Below are 18,712 nucleotides of genomic sequence, written 5' to 3'. Positions count from 1 at the left end.
CATGGTGCGTCCATATTTTTATATCGCCATAAACGTCATGACAATCTCTTGGATCAAAGCAGGTGTGTTTTGATAGTTCACCCGAAAAATTAAAGGGTTTAAAAAAAGGGCGGGGGGGTGGGGTTGGGAAGAAGGAGGTAGATTTGGTGAAAGAGACTTCCAGAGGAATATTTGAGCCAAGATGGTGGCATATTCTTTAGCTGGTAGTGTCTGGAAGTGTTGTCTTTTCATAATAGACATGTTTAATTACATGCACTACCCTTTCAGAAGCCTTTTCCAATTCAGTATTTTACTTGGCTATTTTAAGAAAGCATTTATGGCTTTTTCAGGAAAATGATTTTCTTCAATGAAATTCGTGACCATATTCCTCCACCGCAATTTAATAGCTATAAATAAGGATTCTGAAAGATTATTTCCTCCATTTGTTTGCCTTGGGTGCCGTACAGTTGTACAGTCATTAGAAAGTCGAAGAATTGTAATTCACATTTGCGATTTTGTTTCATCTGCTTTGTACATGAGCTTCCGAATCCAGCTGTCCAGCAACGAAAGCTGTAAAATGCACTGCTTTTAGAACTAACTTCGTGGCCCTTCCTGGGTTTTTATGGCTTCGTTTTTGAATTTGCGGTTTTTTTTTTAATTTGCTTACCCTCCCCCTCCCCCCCATGTAATGACTAAAGCTTTCTTATTTCCATTTTCCATCCATTTTAATCTGCTCTACTCCTTCCCTCTTCATGGATTATATCCCCCTACCCTAATCCTGCCTTTACACTTGTTCAGGATCACAGTCTGCTAACCCCATTGGTGGTAAGAATCTACAGACTTGATGTGCTCATCTGTCGTTTGGTCATCCGTTGTCATATTTGAAGATGGTTCTATTCAGCAAAAAACGTAGCCTTTGTAACCCTCCATCGTTTTGCAGCCTTTTTGCCTTAGTGATTGGAAAATTACCCTTGAAGCCTTTCCTTTGGGCCTAAATAATTCCCTACGGCAAATGTGGTAAATTCCTGAAACTGCATCAGTTAGACCAGGAAAGAGTAGAACGGCCTGTAAGGTTCTTCACACAGTCGGTTCTCCTGTTGTGTTCTTGCAGAACCTTGCATTTAGGGGAGAGTGAATTGCAATCGTTGCACAGTCGACATTGCACACACTCTAAAGGGCCCGGTGCTTAGCAAGGACTTAACAAATACCATTTGAAAAAAAACCGACTTCCTCAGTCTCAGCATTGCAGAAGACTCAAATTGCCACTTATCCTGGGAACCTGATGAGTTGTGATAGGCACGTGGCTTGTCATCACTTGGATCTCTCCTAAAGGAAGGGAAAGTGAAGCAGAGAAGCAGCATGGCCTAGTTACAAGAGCCCAGGCCTGGGAGTCAGAAGCGTTTTAATCCCGGCTCTGCCACTTGTCTTTTGTTTGGTCTTGGGCGAGTCACCGTACTTTTCTGGGCCTCGATAACCTTATCTATGAAACGGGGATTAAGACTGAGCCCCATGTGGAACATGGACTGTGTCCTACCCGATCAGCTTGTATCTACCCAAGTTCTTAGTACGGTGTCTGGCGCGTAGTAAGCGCTTAACAAATACCTTTTTTTTTAAGTGGGGAAACATGGGGGAGGCTCTCTACACTTTTGGTATTTATTCCCAAGACGGATTTGAAGACCTGTCAATTCAGTCGTATTTATTGAGTGCTTACCGAGTCCAAAGCACTGGACTAAGTGCTTGGGACAATACAGTATAACAATAAGCAGACAGATTCCCTGCCCACAGTAAACTTACCCCTACTCGGTTCGCTCTCCGGTCCCCTCCCACCACATGGCCTCTTTCTGCTGAATGGACCTAAAGCGTTGAAAGTGCTGCTGAGGAGTAACCACTTCTGATCTCGACTCTGGCAAAACGCCGTCTTCTCCATGCCTGCTTCATCATTCGTACTCCGTTTCGTTGTCAGTCGTGGAGGTTCTTTCCGTGAAAGTTTCCATCAACTTGTGTTGCACAGTGGGCTTGTGGCATGTTGTGAGAGAGAGAGTGTGGGCGTGTGTGTGTTGGGGTGGGTGTATGTCTTAAATATGTTCAGAGACTGCATGGAAAATCAGTACGTGACTTGAAATCAGTGCTAATATTTTTTGAAACAGGTTCTTACTGTTCTAATGGGAGTGTCTTGAAATTGCCACCCGCTTTTAAAAAGAAAAACTCCCCCTTCCTGGCATAATTATCAAACTCTACTAGAATGCGTTCTATTGGCGGATCCAGTACGTCGTACAATCTCGACACCTTTTTTTTTTTTACCCAATTTGCCATCTGCATTAAAACGCCGCTCTTTTGCCAATGTTTTGAGACCTAAAGGAAGAGCACTTAGGTGTTAGAACTGCCAACGATACAGGGGTGCATACTAAACCTAGAGCTTATTTGGAGCTGAGACGGCTCTCCGTCCGGTGCTTTCCTGTCTTCAGCTAGTTGATGAGGAAGGAAGATAGGTTCACTGCAAGTGAGTGCAGATGACCTGCCTTTACAAGAGTAAATCAGCTGTATGTGTGTGCGAGAGAGGATTTTCACACCCCTTGGAGGATATTTTGCACATTCCAGAAGCTGTAGTTTCCCTAGAAAATTACTAGTGTTTTAGTGAATTCAAAAGGAATTGAACAACCACTCAAGGGAGTTGATAATCGGATGGCTAAAAAGAACCTGCCTGGACAGAGTATTTTGAGTGTATCCCATCCCTTTTATTATCTCTCTGAAACGACTGGGTAATCTGTTTCCTCTGGGTAAGCTAATTTTAAGAACCCCTTGTTCGTTCAGCGGCACCACCAGGTTTTTGAATTTTTGATGGCTCTGAAAAGAGGACTGTTCACACAGTCCTGACCCCCGTTCCAATTTTCCACTTTATGAGTGCATGGGTTTTCTCATCGAAAATGACACTCTACAATTATATGCCAGCGAGACCGAGTATTCTTGGGGTGTCTGTTTAACACCGCTACTCTCCCCAACTAATTCACAATCACGAGGCTTCCGAGGATATAGAGTTTCACATTTGGAAAAACGGTGAGGGCGTACTTCGGGTATATCTAAGATCTAACAAGAAACGTTCCTGTTTTTTTCAGCCCGTTTCTTTCGACCCATTCCAGCCAATCTACCATACTTTCCCTACTAGTGTCAGAATATCCGTTGGGCCTTTTATTCTAACCTGTCCACAGGAGCACTGCGGTAATATCGTCTGTTCTGTCTGTTTGGTGTGCAGCTGGAAGTCGATCCGGATCGCCGGGAAGAGTTTTGACGACCACCACGCTCTCCACCATGAGCTCTGGGGTGCAGAGGGTGTTGGTTAATCCTGCATCAGCACAAAAACGAAGCAAAATACCACGGAGCCAGGGCTGTAGTCGAGAAGCCAGCCCTTCCCGACTGTCAGTAGGTACGGATTTCCAGACACGACTTATTGCTTCCTTCTGCGTTTCTTGTCGCGTTTTTCTCTGACGCCTGCGTAAGTTTGGGAGTTCAGTTCTGGTGAATTAGAGGGGACCGAGACAGAAGACTGTGAGCCCGTTATTGGATAGGGATTGTCTCTATTTGTTGCCGAATTGGACTTTCCAAGCGCTTAATATAGTGCTGTGCACACGGTAAGCGCTCAATAAATATGATTGAACGAAATCAAAGTAGGACTTGCAATGTAGGCTTGTGCCATGGACTCTTTGTGCCGTGTTTGCTTGGGAAACTAGAGGGAGAAGAAAGGAATATTATCATCTCGTGCTATTTAAAGCAGAGCTACCCCGGAGATCAGGCGTAGGTACTGCTTAAGCTCTTTTCCACTGATGGAACTGCTGGTGTCGGGTATTCTGCCTTGTGGCGATCAAGTCATGTTGGTTTACCCCGAATCCTCATTCATTCACTGTTGAAGCAAATTGTATATAGCGAGAACACCTCTTTCTGTGTCCAAGTGAAAACGAGTTAGAATCGACATTCCCTCGTGATCTGCCGTCACCCAGAAAAGCCTAAGTTGTAATAGAGGGAAATAAAGTTGTAACCGTTCTTTAGTTGAGATGTTGAGTTTAGAGAGGAACAGTTAGCCAGTAGCCATGGAGAAATGCCATTCATTACCTCCTCCAGATGGGTACCACCACCCTGGATCTTGATTTACTGTTAGAACAGCGGATCGTGGGCATTCCTCTTCTCGACTTAATCGTGCTCACACCCCGTGGCGAGTACAGGCACAGTTTGCCATTTCAACAGTAAAGCTTCGATCCGGGCCAACGATGACACGTGTTTGTGAGTGGCATTAAGGATGGGGGAGGGAGCCATCCTCTCTTCCCTAGAACAGTTGACCGTGGCGGAGGAAGTTAACGTAAAGGAAGGTAGCCTTGTGTCCCAGCGATTCTACATTGGAGAGGCAGCTCCTGGCCCCCGGAAGACGTGTCACTGACAGTTGAAAAGAAATTAAAACCTGCACCTTTTCTTGTCTTCTCCCCATCTGCGCTGCTGTTGGTCTGCACCCCGAATCATACTAGCCCGAGGCAGCCGAATCCCTCGCCCTAGTGTGAGTCAGGGGTGCAGCCGGGAGGCCAGCCGCGAAAGCAGCAGGGACACGAGCCCTGTCCGCTCTTTCCAACCCCTCGGTAAGTACTGGCCGGTCTCCGTCGTGCATGGCTTTACCCTCCCCCTGCATTTTTCCCCATCTCGTCGCCTCGTGACTCCTTCACGGCCGGAGCCGAGAGGGGAGCGAGATTGGGCGCCGATTCTCTTTGCGCTGATTAAAAGGCCGTGCACGCACGAAACATTACCGGGATGCAAAATTAACTCGAAGGGCACGCGTGCCCATCTGCTTGGGGGGCAACAGGACACAAGATTGAATTGGGGAAAATAGGCGTGTGGAAGTTGACCCCGATTCTAATAGAAGGCGGCAGGAAACCAGACGGATCCAAGAGGTCGCAGTTAATACTCTTGAGATGTTTTTCCCTCGTTTGACCTAACCGTGCATTGATATGACCCCACTAAAATTAATGACCGTTTACTCGAGGCGGGCGTTATCTCTGGGAGTATTAAATGCCCGTATACCAGCCCTCTGAATTCTCTTTGAAGGGACTTCCCTGAGTTTATAGAAAAACAGAAAGCGTTTAAAGTACGGGGAAACCGATCCCGCGTCTCCGAGGCTGCTCTTTCCATTCCGTGCCAGTCCAGTTCAGCAGATCTTGGCTGACCTCCTGGGCCCAATGCCAGATCCATTTTACGAACTGCCCGCCCAGTAGTTTAGAAGTTCTGACCTAAACTTTTTCCATCATGTACTGTGGGTGCACTGCCATTCTCTCGTAGATATTCTCATCGTATTTGCACCCTAAGGCCGTCATACCCCCCTCAGAGCCTTTCCCCAACTAATCCGTCATTTCCTCTACTCCCTTCTGCGTCACCTGGGCACTTGGATCTGTGCCCACTGGGCCTTGCACCGAAGTTGCAGTCACTTCAAATGACAGGCTTATGACATAGTCCCAGAAAGTAGGATTCATTCATTGTTAAGCACAAACTGCTTTGGCTGTTAATAAGGCCTAGATGTGAAAATTTCAATACTTGCTTTATCCTCGGTATCCATTTTTCCTAATTTCAAATTGAAGTTATTCTGTTATTTCTGGCAGCACGTTCATATTTCAGCATCACCCCACGGTATTGGGCCACTGGGCTGCCTGGTGCCGTTCGTTTTCGGTAAACCACGATCTCCCGAGCAGTTAGAGAAAAGCAGAAAATAGCAACTATTGTCTTTGTGAAGAACGTTATGTCAGCTCCCTCGAAAAATACAAATTATTAGTCCACTTGCCCTGGAAGTAGCCATTTGACTTAGTATTTTTTAATTTATTTGCTGAATTTCGGAAGGTACATTTGTAAATCAAGCAAGACATTATTAAAGACTTAAACTATGCTTAAAGCAAGTACACAAGGAATGCTCTCTTCCTGCCTGGAGCCTTTTCGAGCGATACTCTTTTAGTACTCCATTCCTCCTCTTTTCTCCCCTCGAAGCAGGCCAGATCAGTCAATCGCGTGTAAGTGCTTACACTTTTCAGAGCACTGTACTAAGCGCTTGGGAGAATACAGTACAACAGAGCTGGTAGACACGTTCCCTGCCCATAACAAGCTGACTACAGTCTAGAGGGTGGAGACAGACATTATTATAAATAAATAAATTCCAGGTATGTAGGTAAGTGTGTTGAGGGAGGGGTGAGAGAAGGGAACAGGTACAAGTGCTCCCAAAGAGCTTTTCAAAGAGGAAATCCTTCCCTTCCCCTACCAGCCTAGCACTGTAAAATATGGAAATGGGACTTGAGCTCTGGCAGCAGATGTGCCGTCGGAAATGCCAGAGCAGTGTGGTCCAGTGGATAGAGCACGGGCTTTGGGAGTCAGAAGGACCTGGGTTCTAATCCCAGGTCCGCCACGTGTCTGCTGTGTGACCTTGGGCAAGTCGCTTCACTTCCCTATGCCTCAGTTACCCTCCTCCGTAAAATGGGCATTGACGTGGTCTGCGTCCCACCTGATGAGCTTGTATCTACTCCAGCGCTTAGTATAGTGCCTGGCGTAATAGTTACCATAAAAAAAAAATGCTGGCCGTGCACTCGACGATGGCGTTCGTCTCTGTAACCTGGACGGCTCATGATGGGAAATGAAAACGCACTCATTCGTTCCCTCTCTCCCGTCCCTGGTCCTTATGTAGACTCCCCCTCCTTCCAGAAGGCAGGGCTTCTCTTTCGAATGCGAGACATTTCATTTTCCCCGTCTCCAAAAGAGCCCACCATCCTGGGTGTGCAAGGATCAGATGGCACTCTCAACGCTCCGAGAGGAAACGTAGCGCAAAAACGGCAATTAACGGTGTTAAGAGAAATGGTGGCAAGTTCATCCCCATGCGAAAGGAATAATTAGACAACCTATTGGACGTTTTATTTTCCATCCCTTGCTTAATTTTGCATGCCCATTGCTGTGCTTCATCGCTTAAGTGTGTGCAAATTGATGTATGCCGGCCCATTGCAAAACCCTCTCACTCCTTGCGTTGGAAACGTGCCTCAGAGAGACTCCGAACTAAAGCGCGTTGTTCTGTGGCTGGTTTAATTCAGCAGTCAGAGCTGCCGCTGACTGTAGTTTGCTGTCCCAGGACAGTGGTGCCGGGCGGGGTGCGGGGGAGAGAGAGAGAGAGATGGGTGTTTGTGTGTGTGTAGGTATGTGATGGTCTTTCTGCTCGAAACAGCATCAGCGGCTGTTGCTTTTCATCTAATTCTGATTTCTACTAATTTCTAGAAAAATGTGTTGCTTGATCACAACTTTTCTCAAGGTTTGGGTGGGAAAGGTAGTCGTATTTCTAGTGGCTTCTCTTCTGCCTCTGCTAGTCCGCTCCTCTGAAGATCATCAGAAATTGGGGTGTACTTGTTGGGGTCCGGGGCGCCGGGAGGGTATATCGGGGAGAACGGAAGCAGCCACTCTTGAATGATAGCAAAAGAGTGGGTAAGACTTACACACTCTGCCCTTTCAGAAAGCACTAATTTTTACTTTCAAAATGCATCTTCTACTTTATTTTCTTACTGAAATTTTAATAAATCCAATGAGATTTTTTTCCCTTTTAATGGCACTTTTGTTAAAAATGAAATCTCTCATGATGGCTTTTCCAAAGCTCGCTTCTAAAATAATAATAACGGTAAGTTATCAAATTGGGCCCGATTGCCCCCACTCCTTATTTTGAGCCTGATAGGGTCTTCTGATGGGAAGTGCCGTTCTCTTTCAGTTTACCAGAAAAGGTATTTATGTTTGTCTGCACTTGGTACGTTGATCAATCTGGGTGTGGAAATAAGGAAAAATGATTTTATCTTTCTACCGTTATGAGCACCATTATTCCCAGAAATACTTGACACGTGGCTAAATAGAGAAGACCCTATTCAGATTTGAGAGTTGGAGTTTATAGAGACTCCATGTTTCTGTTTATCGACAACTGTGATTACTCCTACCTGTTTATACTCAGGCCTCCCTGAACCTACACTGTTTTTTGCTTCTTCCCGGTTTGCTTTTACTATTGAATATATTCTTCTTAAACAATTATTCTAGGGCAAGTGCATAAATTCATGAAAATTTTTACGTGTCACCTAAGAGTTCTTTGAAATTTTAGAAATCTGGTGTATATTCTTGGCTTTTATTTCCCTGACTTTAGCTGCACTCAGAACATGCTTTTTATCTCATAGGCATGGGTTTGGCCATTTCAGTCTGTTATGATGTTATGGTGGATGGATGAAAATTGCAGTCTCTTTTTTTTCCTTTTTGTCTTTGTCCCCCATCAGATTTAAAACATTCAATCAGCTCACCCCCTCCTACCTTACCTCCCTGATTACCTACTACAACTCAGCCCCCATGCTTCGCTTCTCCAACGCCAACCTGCTCACTGTACCCCCATCTCATCTATTTCACTGCCGACCCCTTACCTACACCTTTTCTCTGGTCTGGAGCTCCCCCCTCCTTCTCCATTTACGAAAGACGATCACTCTCCCCACCTTTCAAGTCTCATTAAAATCATCTCCCCCAAGATGACTTCTCCAACTAAGCCCTCATCTTCCCTACGCCCTCTCCCTTCTGCGTCACCTATGCACTTTTTTAAATGGTATTTCTTAAGCGCTTACTATGTGCCAGTCACTGTTCTAAGCCCTGGGATCGATACAAGATAATCAGGTTGGACACAGTCCATGTCTCACTTGTGGCTCACAGTCTTAATCCCCCGTAACTCAGGCCCAGAAAAGTGAAGGTCACGCAGCGGACAGGTGGCAGAGCCGGGACTAGAACCCAGGTCCTTCTGATTCCCAGACCTGTGCTCTGTCCACTAGGCTACAGTGCCATTTGGACCTCTCCCCTTCAAGCCCTTGATCTTCACCCCACCCTCAGGCCTACAGCAGCTCCATACATATCCGTGATTCATTTACACTGATTTCTGCCCCCCTCCTCTGGACTTCGAGCTCCCTGTGGGCAGGGAACGGATCTACCAACTCTATTGCATTGTACTCTCCCAAGCGCTTAGGACGGTGTGCCCTACACAGAGTAAGCGCACAATACCATCGATCGATTGGTTGGTCATTTAGAAGCGTGAATGTGATTTCTTTCCCCCTTGGATCTTACTCTCTTTTCAACTGTTCTGCCGCCCCTGTGCCTTATCTCCGCGGTAATAGATAGGGTTTGTATGATCCTGTTATTGCAGCTTCCAGACATCACTCCCGATCCACCGGTGCCCTCTACACCCCAGATGTTTATGGGGCTGCAGGTGAAGGATGAGTACCCTTTCCTATCATCTGTGCAATCACCATGGATTGTTTCCCCTCATTTGGTTCCCCCCGCCCAAATAATATCCATTTTTGTTTTAAATCATGATTTCTCATCATTTCAAATTCAGTGTCTTGGAAAATCAGCCTAGATGTATAATTTGCAACCTTCCCCGCAAAATCAATTCTTTTTCCCTACAGCAACCTCTTTTTCCCCCACCCCACTCGAAGATGGACTTGTTTTGTTTCCCGTAGCTTGGACGTTGTAGAAGCTTTTATTGATTTTTATTTTTGCATGCCATTTTCTAATATAGGGATTTGCTTAGCATTCAAAATTCTGCTTTGTATATTTGCTTTTTTAAAAAAAAAAACCCAAGTGGCGTAAAGATTGTAGCAATGGAGCGGTCTAACAAAACGATTGCTGCCCTAGTCGAGATTTCACGTGGCAGCGGACCCAAGGTTATGCTTGAAGAGATGGGAAAAGTCGAGATTGGAAAGATCTAATATCATTTGAACCTTAATGTAGAGAAATGGGCAGGGAGGGGGCTGGTAGGCAAAGGCAAGACCTGAGGCTCTCAAGTTCACTGACTCTTGTCCCCTGAAGTACGTTTAAGTCTCCATTCACCGTCCCTCCAGCTGTTTCAACGGGAGACGGCCGACGTCCAAGTCGACCTCGACCTGGATTGGTTAGGGTCAGGGAAGGCAGTCGGTGCTCTTCTCGTTTTCTGGGCACAGTTATCCATCATAAACTTAGATAGATTCATTTCTGCTAGAACATGGTAGCTGGGTCCCAATTTGAGGGCATTGCATATTAGTCGCCATTGATTCAGTGGGTTGGGGTAGGGAGTCGGAGAGGCCACCGTGATTTTTAGATTCAAATTCCTAGGTTAGCGTTTCTACCACTAGAAGAATGTTTTACACCCTCGGCACTCCTTGTTACTTGATGGTTAAATGCTAGGTAGTTGGGGAAACTCACAGTAGTGAATGAGACGGTAGCGTGAGGCTGAGGCGGAGAAGAGTAGCATCGTCATTCCTTGACCGATGTCGCTAGCACGTGCTCAGCCATTTCTCCCTTACCCCGAAATATACTCAGGCAACCTGTGGATCAGGCTGTGCCCAAAACAGACCCGTGCTGTGGGGAGAACATCCTCTAATCCTCCTCTTGTATCTTATCCAAATCAGGTAGCGAAAATAAGTGCTCTAGCAGAGCTGATGGCTTTGCTTGGTGCTCTCAGCTCTCAGCTCCCCTTGGAGCTTTTCGTTTCACCAGAAAGTAAACTTCTTAAATGGTTCATTGCTCTACAAAGATTTACTCCGTTGGGTTTTTCCTTCCTCCCCTGCCCCCCAACTAATTCAAGAGTCCCAAACCTCGAGCACCAGTTGTATCGCACTGTAGATTGACGGGCAGCCGTTTTTCTCGTTCTTTTGTGTTAGGTTCCGGCTACGGGATCGGCCAGTCCAGCAGACTGTCGTCGTCAGTCAGCGCTATGCGAGTCCTCAATACGGGATCGGACGTGGAAGAAGCAGTAGCAGATGCATTGGTATGATTTCCCGTACCCCGTTTATCCCAGGCCTGGGGGCGTCGGCCTTTTCTTCAGAAGAGCCAGACCCAGTGGAACCTGAGCAGTTAATGCTCAAAGAACCATATGGTCTTATGGCCCTCACACAACATGGGTATGCCATTCCGTGCCCCCTAGTAGATTAATGACGACATTGTGTTGTGGGACCACGTGGTCGTCATTCCGGATGGGAAAGGGGGAGAGGGTGGGAGGGAAAGATGGGAAAAGAGGGAATTGGAGGGAAGGGCCTGGTGGGGAGGGGAAGCCCAGAAGTGAGGGGGCTGGGGGCTCTCTTCTCCTCATAGATGGCAGCTACCACTCCCTTCTCCCCACAACTTTGGGCCGCGTTGACCGTAGCGGCCCAGAGCCGCCGACCACAACTTTGAGGGGGTCGTGGCTGCAGGGCTGCCCTGGGAAGTGATTCCGCGCAGAGTAGAGTGCATTCAGTGGGGGCTCCCCTCCTCTTAGCCCCAAGCCCTGTCCCCAGAACGGCAGCACTTTAATCAGTGCCGGGAATGTCTTGAGCCGCAGGTCAGACTGACCCTGTACTTCCATTATAAAGCCCGATATACGGAAAACCCTTCCTCTTTCCAAGGCCACTGGACCAAGAGGGAAGTTAGACGCTGCCCTCAAGTCCCCTCACTCTGCCCGGGCAGGAGGGACATCTGGCCGAGTCCAGGGTCAGCCTGAGCAGTTTGGCCGCTGCCTCAGCGATCCAAAGGGAAGATGAATGGCTAAAGAAAACACAAAAAAACCCACACACAACAGTCCCTCCCCGCCCAACCATCCTGTTGTGGTCCTTCTGTTTTCTGAAGTTACCATGGAAGATTTAATACAAAGAGGTCAGTGTGCAGAGGAAGTCGACGCTTAATGTGATTAGGTGTAATCTTAGGATGAAAGAAAGCCTTTGGTGTTGAGCGTGTTCAGATTTTAACCCTATGCATTTGGAAAGTTCTCACAGTCTCTTGCAATATCTTATTTTTGTAGTAATTTCACCCAGACCCAGACTCATGCTAAATCACCGTTTTCACCCATCTCGGGGTGGCGGATCATTTTGGTCGTGTAAATTCTTTACGTACTTAAAAAAAAAAAAAAAAAAATCAGTCATTTGGGAGATTTAATTTTCCAAAGAAATGATCAGCTCCTTTCTATTTGACTCGCCTTTCATTTGTTCGGCTAGGCCCAGTGACCAGATATCTGGTGAAATGTTGTAGAAACAGCTGTGCGCCCCCATCTCTTTGAGGACGTCCAGCTGCGATTTGGATAATAGCCAATCCTCCCAAAGCCTTACCATCCATTTTATTTTCCACCAAAATGAACAAAGAGCTCTGAAATCTCAAAATCTTTTTGCGATTTCAAGGTGGTGGAGTTAGTAGAGGGTAGTCACCCACTCGATCATTTGATTCGGCTACTTCCCAGTGTGGAAAATTCTCTGCCCTTCCCGGCTGCCGCCTCTGGGAACATCTCTCCGGGGCTTCAGACTCAGCTGGCAAGAATACTTGGGTTGTTTTGCCTCCCTGTGGGCCGGTGACTGGCTCCCTGTCTGTCGGTCCCAAGGAGGGGATCATGTGGAGTTTAGGAGGAGGAGAAGAGTCCCTTTCATCGGTCCACGAGGCTGTGGTTTGATGGGTTGAGGTCCGCCTGTCCCTTCCTGTCAATTATAGCCACCCAAGTCGCCATTTTCTGATCTCGTCTTAGAGGTTTCCCTTTTGACCAGAAGGGAATTGACTATTATCGATGCTGCCGAACCTGTGTTTATATATAGGATTTTTAAGCTTGGGATTTCAGCTCACGGTCAACATTTCAGTGCCACCTTCTTTTTACTGTTTGGCAAATGGTCCTCACTATTCTCAATTTTTCTCTCTAATAATTTACTGCTCTCAGCTCTTAGGAGACATACGGACTAAGGTATAGAAATCACTGTTTTCTGCCATCTTTTAATTCTTTAACGGTTTTTAAAATGTGCTTCAGCCAGTGTCGGATTAGAGAATAACTCTTATTGGAGAAGAGAATAAGAGGAATGCACGGCTCTGAATTTGAGTTGCCGATGATGATAACGCGTGTTAGGTTATCATGGGATAACAGCATTCTCGTTAATATTTGTGGAGCATCTATTGTGTGCACAGCACTGTCCTGGGTGTTTGGGACGTACAGTAGAAGAAGACGACATGGTTTTGGCTCTCGAGTTTGGGGACATTTTGAAATTTAATTCCTCGAAAAGGCTTTGAATTGAAACATCTGTTAAAACAATGTGACTCAGCAAAACGTTTACTGTGTAAAGCAGTGGCGATTTTGAAATTTTATCGTCCTAGTCATAATCTGTTGCTGAGGCCAAATTGTTTGATATGCGCTTCAGCATGTACAGTTGTAATATCCTGTATTATTAGTCTTCCCCTGTAGAATGATCCTCTTCCCCATCAGATCTGCAAATAAAGCGGAATACAATCCTCCCCTGCAGCAGAGAGGACTTTTGATTTTTGAAGTCACAGGGACCCGGAGAGATTACCTGGTCTGATCTCTTGCTTTAGGGCGGGAGAATGTTAGGTGGAGAGCTATGGTTTGTAAAAAAAAAGAGCTCTGAAAATCAAGACTGTCAGAATCCCATGATAGCCCATTCCGGTATTTTATCACCCTGCTAGCCAAGAAGCTAGCAGTTTTATGTCTTATGTTCTTATGCCGTTACTATTCGTATATTTTACTCCTCCAAGCGCTTAGCACGCTTTTCTGCACACGGTAAGCGTTAGGTAAATACGATTGATTTTGTCCAACTTATCCCCAGTGTAGCTCAAGCCGAAGTTGGTTTATTTGGGCCTTAACCTTCCTCATTTTATTTTTTTTCCACAATTGGGAGGAGTAATTGATGCCGCTGCTTCTCTGTTGCTGTAATGAGCATTACTAGACTATTTTAGACGTGCCTGATGCATCGAACTTGAGATGTTTTCAATGTAAAAAAAATTCTTTTTAAATTTGAATGAAGTAGATGTTGAGTGGTAGAGATGCCAAGAGCACCTCAGTAGACTTGAGGATAATGAGCTCGATTCTTCCCTCCTTCGAACGGCTGCTACGCCTGGCGTAGAACGGAAGCGTTTCACACGTGCCGTGTTGGAGTCTGATTCGTTTACCACCGGCGTATAAACTGGCCCTGGCCTCCAGAGAAGGCGGTCCATCAATGGGTGGAATGTCGTGAGCGCTCACTGTGGGCAGGACACTGCACCGGGCCCAGAGAACTGTATCGTATGTCGTTCCCACTGTTGAAGGCTGGGAACCTGGAAGGAGAAAAGCCAAAGGAGGAGATATCTAAAATAGGATAGTCCCTGGAGTAGACAGAACCGGAGAACCAAAGAATGGGGAAGGGAGGCAGAGGACCGAGGAAGAAGAAGACAAAGAATAAAACGGGATTTTTTTTTCCCGTTTTGTTCAACCCACCCGAAGGAGTACAGCCGGTCAACTCCCCCTATTTAAGCTCTGTCTACTGCTTCCTTTCTTTATCTGAACATCGACAGTTCTTTTTTTGTTTATGGTAATTGTTACGCGCTTACTATGTGCCAGGCACTGTACTAAGCGCTGGGGTAGATAGAGACCTACCGGGTTGGACACATTCCCTGCCCCCCATTGGGGCTCACAGTCTTTATTCCCCTTTTGACAGGTGAGGAAACTGAGGCACAGTGAAGTGTCGAGCGTGAGGTCCCACAGCACACAATTGGCAGAGCCGGGATTAGAACCCAGGTCCTTCTGACTCCCAGGCTCTTGCTCTAGCCACTAGGCCACGCTGCTTCTCTCAAGTTCTTCTTTAGCCTTCCAGGTGAAAGGAAAAGGAAAATCCCCTCAGTCTCTCACTCTCCTACGTTCCTGGGCCTCCATTCCCCATTCTGCTGCCACCTCCCGCCTTTGTTAGGAAATTGTGCTTCCTTCCCTTAATCTACTAACTTTTAAAACTAACTGATATTTTAGTATTTCTAGAAGAAAAAAAAAAATTGCCACTGTCCAACTTGATTATCTCGCGCTGAAATCATACCTCACTGCGTCTTAACCCGTCTCAAACCTAAGATTCTTTGCGTAACGCAGAAAAAGCCTGCCCGAAGAAGGTACGAGTCGTACGGGATGTATTCGGACGACGACGCCAACAGCGACGCCTCCAGCGCCTGTTCGGAGCGCTCCTACAGCTCCCGCAACGGCAGCATCCCCACGTACATGCGCCAGACGGAAGACGTGGCGGAAGTCCTCAATCGCTGTGCCAGTTCCAACTGGTCAGAGAGGAAAGAAGGCCTACTGGGCCTACAGAGTTTATTGAAAAACCAGAGGACGTTAAGGTGAGAGAAGGCCCTTTCTCCAGGGGCCGTTTTTTCGCACACGGGTTCGCTCCGACGGTCTCGCGGGTCTCGGCCGACGACTCGGCTTGGGTGCCAGTTGAACTCCCAGTGCGGCTCGGTGAAATTTATCTCTGCGAGCGCACCCCGGGCACTTGTCGGCTGTGTGACTTTGGGCAAGTCGCTCCACTTCTCTGGGCCCCAGTTACCCCATCTGTAAAATGGGGATTAAGACTGTGAGTCCCACGTGGGACAACCTGATTACCTTGTATCTACCCCAAGGCTTAGAACAGTTCTTGGCACATAGTGAGCGTTTAACAAATACCGTCATGATTATTATTATCTAAATTTTGAAGAGAGAGTCTCCCTTTAATGCCAGGCCATCACGATAGAATCCTCATTTGCTTTTTGCATACCGGGTGCCCCTTCATGATTTCTTTGGACAATCTTCAGCATAATCCGTGGCTCCTTCTAGTTCTTGGGATAATAGGAATCTTTGTAGAACATTTTTATACTAATGCACAGCTCCTTCTAGATTTTAGGATAACAGGAATCTTTGAAGAACATTTTTATATGCCTAATGACATTGATTTAATTTTAGATCAGGACTACTTTTCATTGAATTATTCAGGGTCAAAGGACTAAACACCCAAGTCTCAACCTTCCTTGTTTAGCCCCGCGTGCAATTATACACACATTTTGCTCAGAGAGGAATTTTCAACCACTTTGAAGGGTGTGGTGCTTATCAAGAAGAGGAGGCACTCCATTCACAACAGCAACAACAATAATAATAATGACTATATTATTATTATTATTATTATTATGGTATTTAAGTGCTTACTATGTGCCTGGCACTGTACTAAGCGCTGAGGTAGGCACAAGTTAATCAGGTTGGACACAGTCCCTGTCCCACATGGGGCTCACAGTCTTAATCTCTATTTTACAGATGAGGAAACTGAGGCAAAGAGAAAGAGAAATGACTTGCCCAAGGTCACCCAGCAGACAAGTGGCAGAGCTGGGATTAGAACCCAGGTCCTTCTGACTCCCAGCCCCGCGCTCCATGCAATGGGCCACGTTGCTTCTGTAACCTGAACGGTTATCATGACCACAAACGCTCCACAGATTTGGGAGTTGCTTCCTTTGAATCTCTCAACTACATTTCCCCTGCTTATACACGTAATTGTCTCCACAGCTCCCCTCCGATTTTTGAGGGACAAATAAAATAAAACCTTGCTTTTGTAATCATTGGCATCAGCACGCGGAGGGTAGGAAGGAGAGAGGGGTCAGGATGAGATAAAGCTGAGGACCATTACACGCTCACATCTCGGGGAATCTCTTTGAAATGTGCGTGAAATGTGAGATGGCTCGGGGTGCGGAAAAAGTAGCTACAGAGACGTGACATTTCGGCTCAGAAAAGGGAGCTTTTTGGGAGAGGAAGAGGAGAAGGGAGTGTGGAGTGGTCACCATAGCTCATCACCTGCACCACTGGGGAGAGGACAATAGAAATAAGAGGTGCAATCTCAGGTCCCCTCTTTCCATCCTCTTCCTTCCTCTCACTTTCCTCCCCATTTTTCTTCTCTCTTTTCCTCGGCTCCCCTAACTGCTATACTTAATTCCCTGCCCGGTAAGCTCTGCCATGTTTTTGGGGTGCAAAGATTTTGCAAAACCATGGGCCAGTTAGGCGGGGAAACTTGGTAAATCCCTCTCTCCCCCCCGGCCCCATCCTTCTGGTTACTGAGAGATTGTGCTTTAGAAACTCCCGAAAGAAGTTTGCTACATTTTCCAATAAAAGGGGGTTATAACTACCTCCCCTCCATCAAAGTTTATCTACCGGAAAAACAATTTTAATCGCTCGGAAAAGGTTTTTGTCCTTAGGAGTCGGTAATTGACTACACAAAAGTATAACTGTATTCTTTCAAAGGGGAAGCATAGGCGCAGAGAGCATAGAATCGGTTAGAAAAAATTAAACTGAAATCATTGGACGATAAAAAAAAAAAAAAAGAGCGAGGTGAGGGGGCACTTTGAGTTTGATAACACATCGGTCTTTATTTCTGGCCTCAAGGGCCATATTGGTCATTTAGAAATCATCTGGTATTCAAACGGGTGCTTAGAATTGAGAGTAGAAACGAAGGAAAACTGAGACTGTTCATTATAAGGAGAAGTAACGGTATTGTGAAAGGGAGGTATCAGGAATTAAAGGAAAAATTTTGTAAGGGAATCTTTTGATACATTTTCATAAGCTTAATTCTAGTTTTTACAGTGTTAGCCATGTTTTATTTCTAATTCTGTTTATGTACTCGTTATGCTTGTGTATGGATCAGTCCGATACATTACTGATATTTACTGGGTTAAATAAGAGCAGCATTTAAAACTCTTCATTATGCTTTTTGGACCTAAAAAAAAATGTCCAGTTTCAGATGACCCCACATCCTAGCAAGAAGTTGTTTACTAATTAGCTCCTTTGTCATTTTAACAGTCGTGTCGAATTGAAAAGATTATGTGAAATTTTCACAAGGATGTTTGCCGACCCTCACAGTAAGGTATGTTCTGATATTCCAAGGCCATTTAAGGTAGCCTGTTAATACTTATATAAATGAAGTTTCTTTTACTCGCTGCAGTAATAGTAAAATCAACTATGTGTCATTTTGTTCAATCACTTGACAGCGGAACTAGATAATAAAGTAATTGCCCCTTATTTGTCTCTTTTGAAATTTTCAGGCATATATGTGTTTGTGATAAATTATTTCACAATTTTGTAAGATGTAGGGGTATCACAATTGCATTTTTTAATGATGCAGTGAAGAAAACAGTTTTTTTCTGTTAAGTGGGTATAGTTGAAAAATCTGTTTAACTCTGAAGGAAAATAGTTGTGCCAAATTTTACCAAAAATCTACCTTTCTGGCACATCACTTTGTTGTTTGTGCTATTTTTCTTTGGTATTTCTGGAGAATAAAGTCAGAAGAGTAGCACAACATCTTGACCGGTGTGTGATAGGCTAACATAAATTGTAGGAAGATGACTTGAATTTATTGTAAATTTATTGTCAAGAATAATTTGATTCTTAGTTTGGGAGGAATATTTTGCCCAGAACTCTAAGTGCTTAAGTAGACTTTGGTTGTGACACCTTTTACAGGTTAATCCTGAATTTTGTTCAACAATGTTATAGCTAAGTCCTCTAAAGTCATTTATTTGTTTTCTTTACACTTGTTTGGCTCTTTTGAATCTGTCACCTTTGTTTTTCCAGGAAATTATACAAAGAGCAAATGACCTAGTGAGTTGTAAACACAGAATTGGGGAAAAGCCGTGGGGTGGGGGAAAATGTCACAAATAGAAATATGCTAACATTTCACTGCCCAGTTTACATTTCATTATTTGTGAATAGTTTTCTTTTTTCTCTTGCTCTTCTCCTTCCTCCATGACTTACTGTATAAACCACTTCCAAGAGTCACATTTACACCTTGCAGGAAATAAGTTAAAATATTATACCCAAGGATCATTGCCTGCAGTCAATCGAATAGGAATTTATAAAATGACATTCCTGTTTTAAACTTTTTTTCAGTATCTTTTTGGTTAAACAAAGTCCAAAGATCAATTTGAA

General features: G+C 45.3%; 1 protein-coding gene across 47 annotated transcripts in view; it reads left to right on the top strand.

Annotated features, from left to right (window-relative positions):
- Positions 1–18,712, top strand: part of CLASP2 (cytoplasmic linker associated protein 2) — a 175,354-nt gene that overhangs the window by 120,145 nt on the left and 36,497 nt on the right. For 12 of the 47 annotated variants that reach the window (XM_039915101.1, XM_039915108.1, XM_039915107.1 and 9 more), the window contains 5 exons: positions 3,230–3,400; positions 4,491–4,598; positions 10,683–10,789; positions 14,873–15,117; positions 17,591–17,654. In XM_039915101.1, the coding sequence (XP_039771035.1) occupies positions 3,230–3,400; positions 4,491–4,598; positions 10,683–10,789; positions 14,873–15,117; positions 17,591–17,654 (695 nt within the window). Of the gene's footprint in view, positions 1–777; positions 805–3,229; positions 3,401–4,490; positions 4,599–9,187; positions 9,251–10,682; positions 10,790–12,691; positions 12,716–14,872; positions 15,118–17,590; positions 17,655–18,712 lie in introns of all 47 variants that reach the window. The other 35 variants (XM_029048859.2, XM_029048857.2, XM_029048855.2 and 32 more) reach the window with 8 other exon arrangements.

This window comes from Ornithorhynchus anatinus, chromosome 21 (assembly GCF_004115215.2).
Source record: "Ornithorhynchus anatinus isolate Pmale09 chromosome 21, mOrnAna1.pri.v4, whole genome shotgun sequence".
NCBI classification, from domain to species: domain Eukaryota; kingdom Metazoa; phylum Chordata; class Mammalia; order Monotremata; family Ornithorhynchidae; genus Ornithorhynchus; species Ornithorhynchus anatinus.
This window is presented reverse-complemented; position numbering and strand designations above follow the sequence as displayed.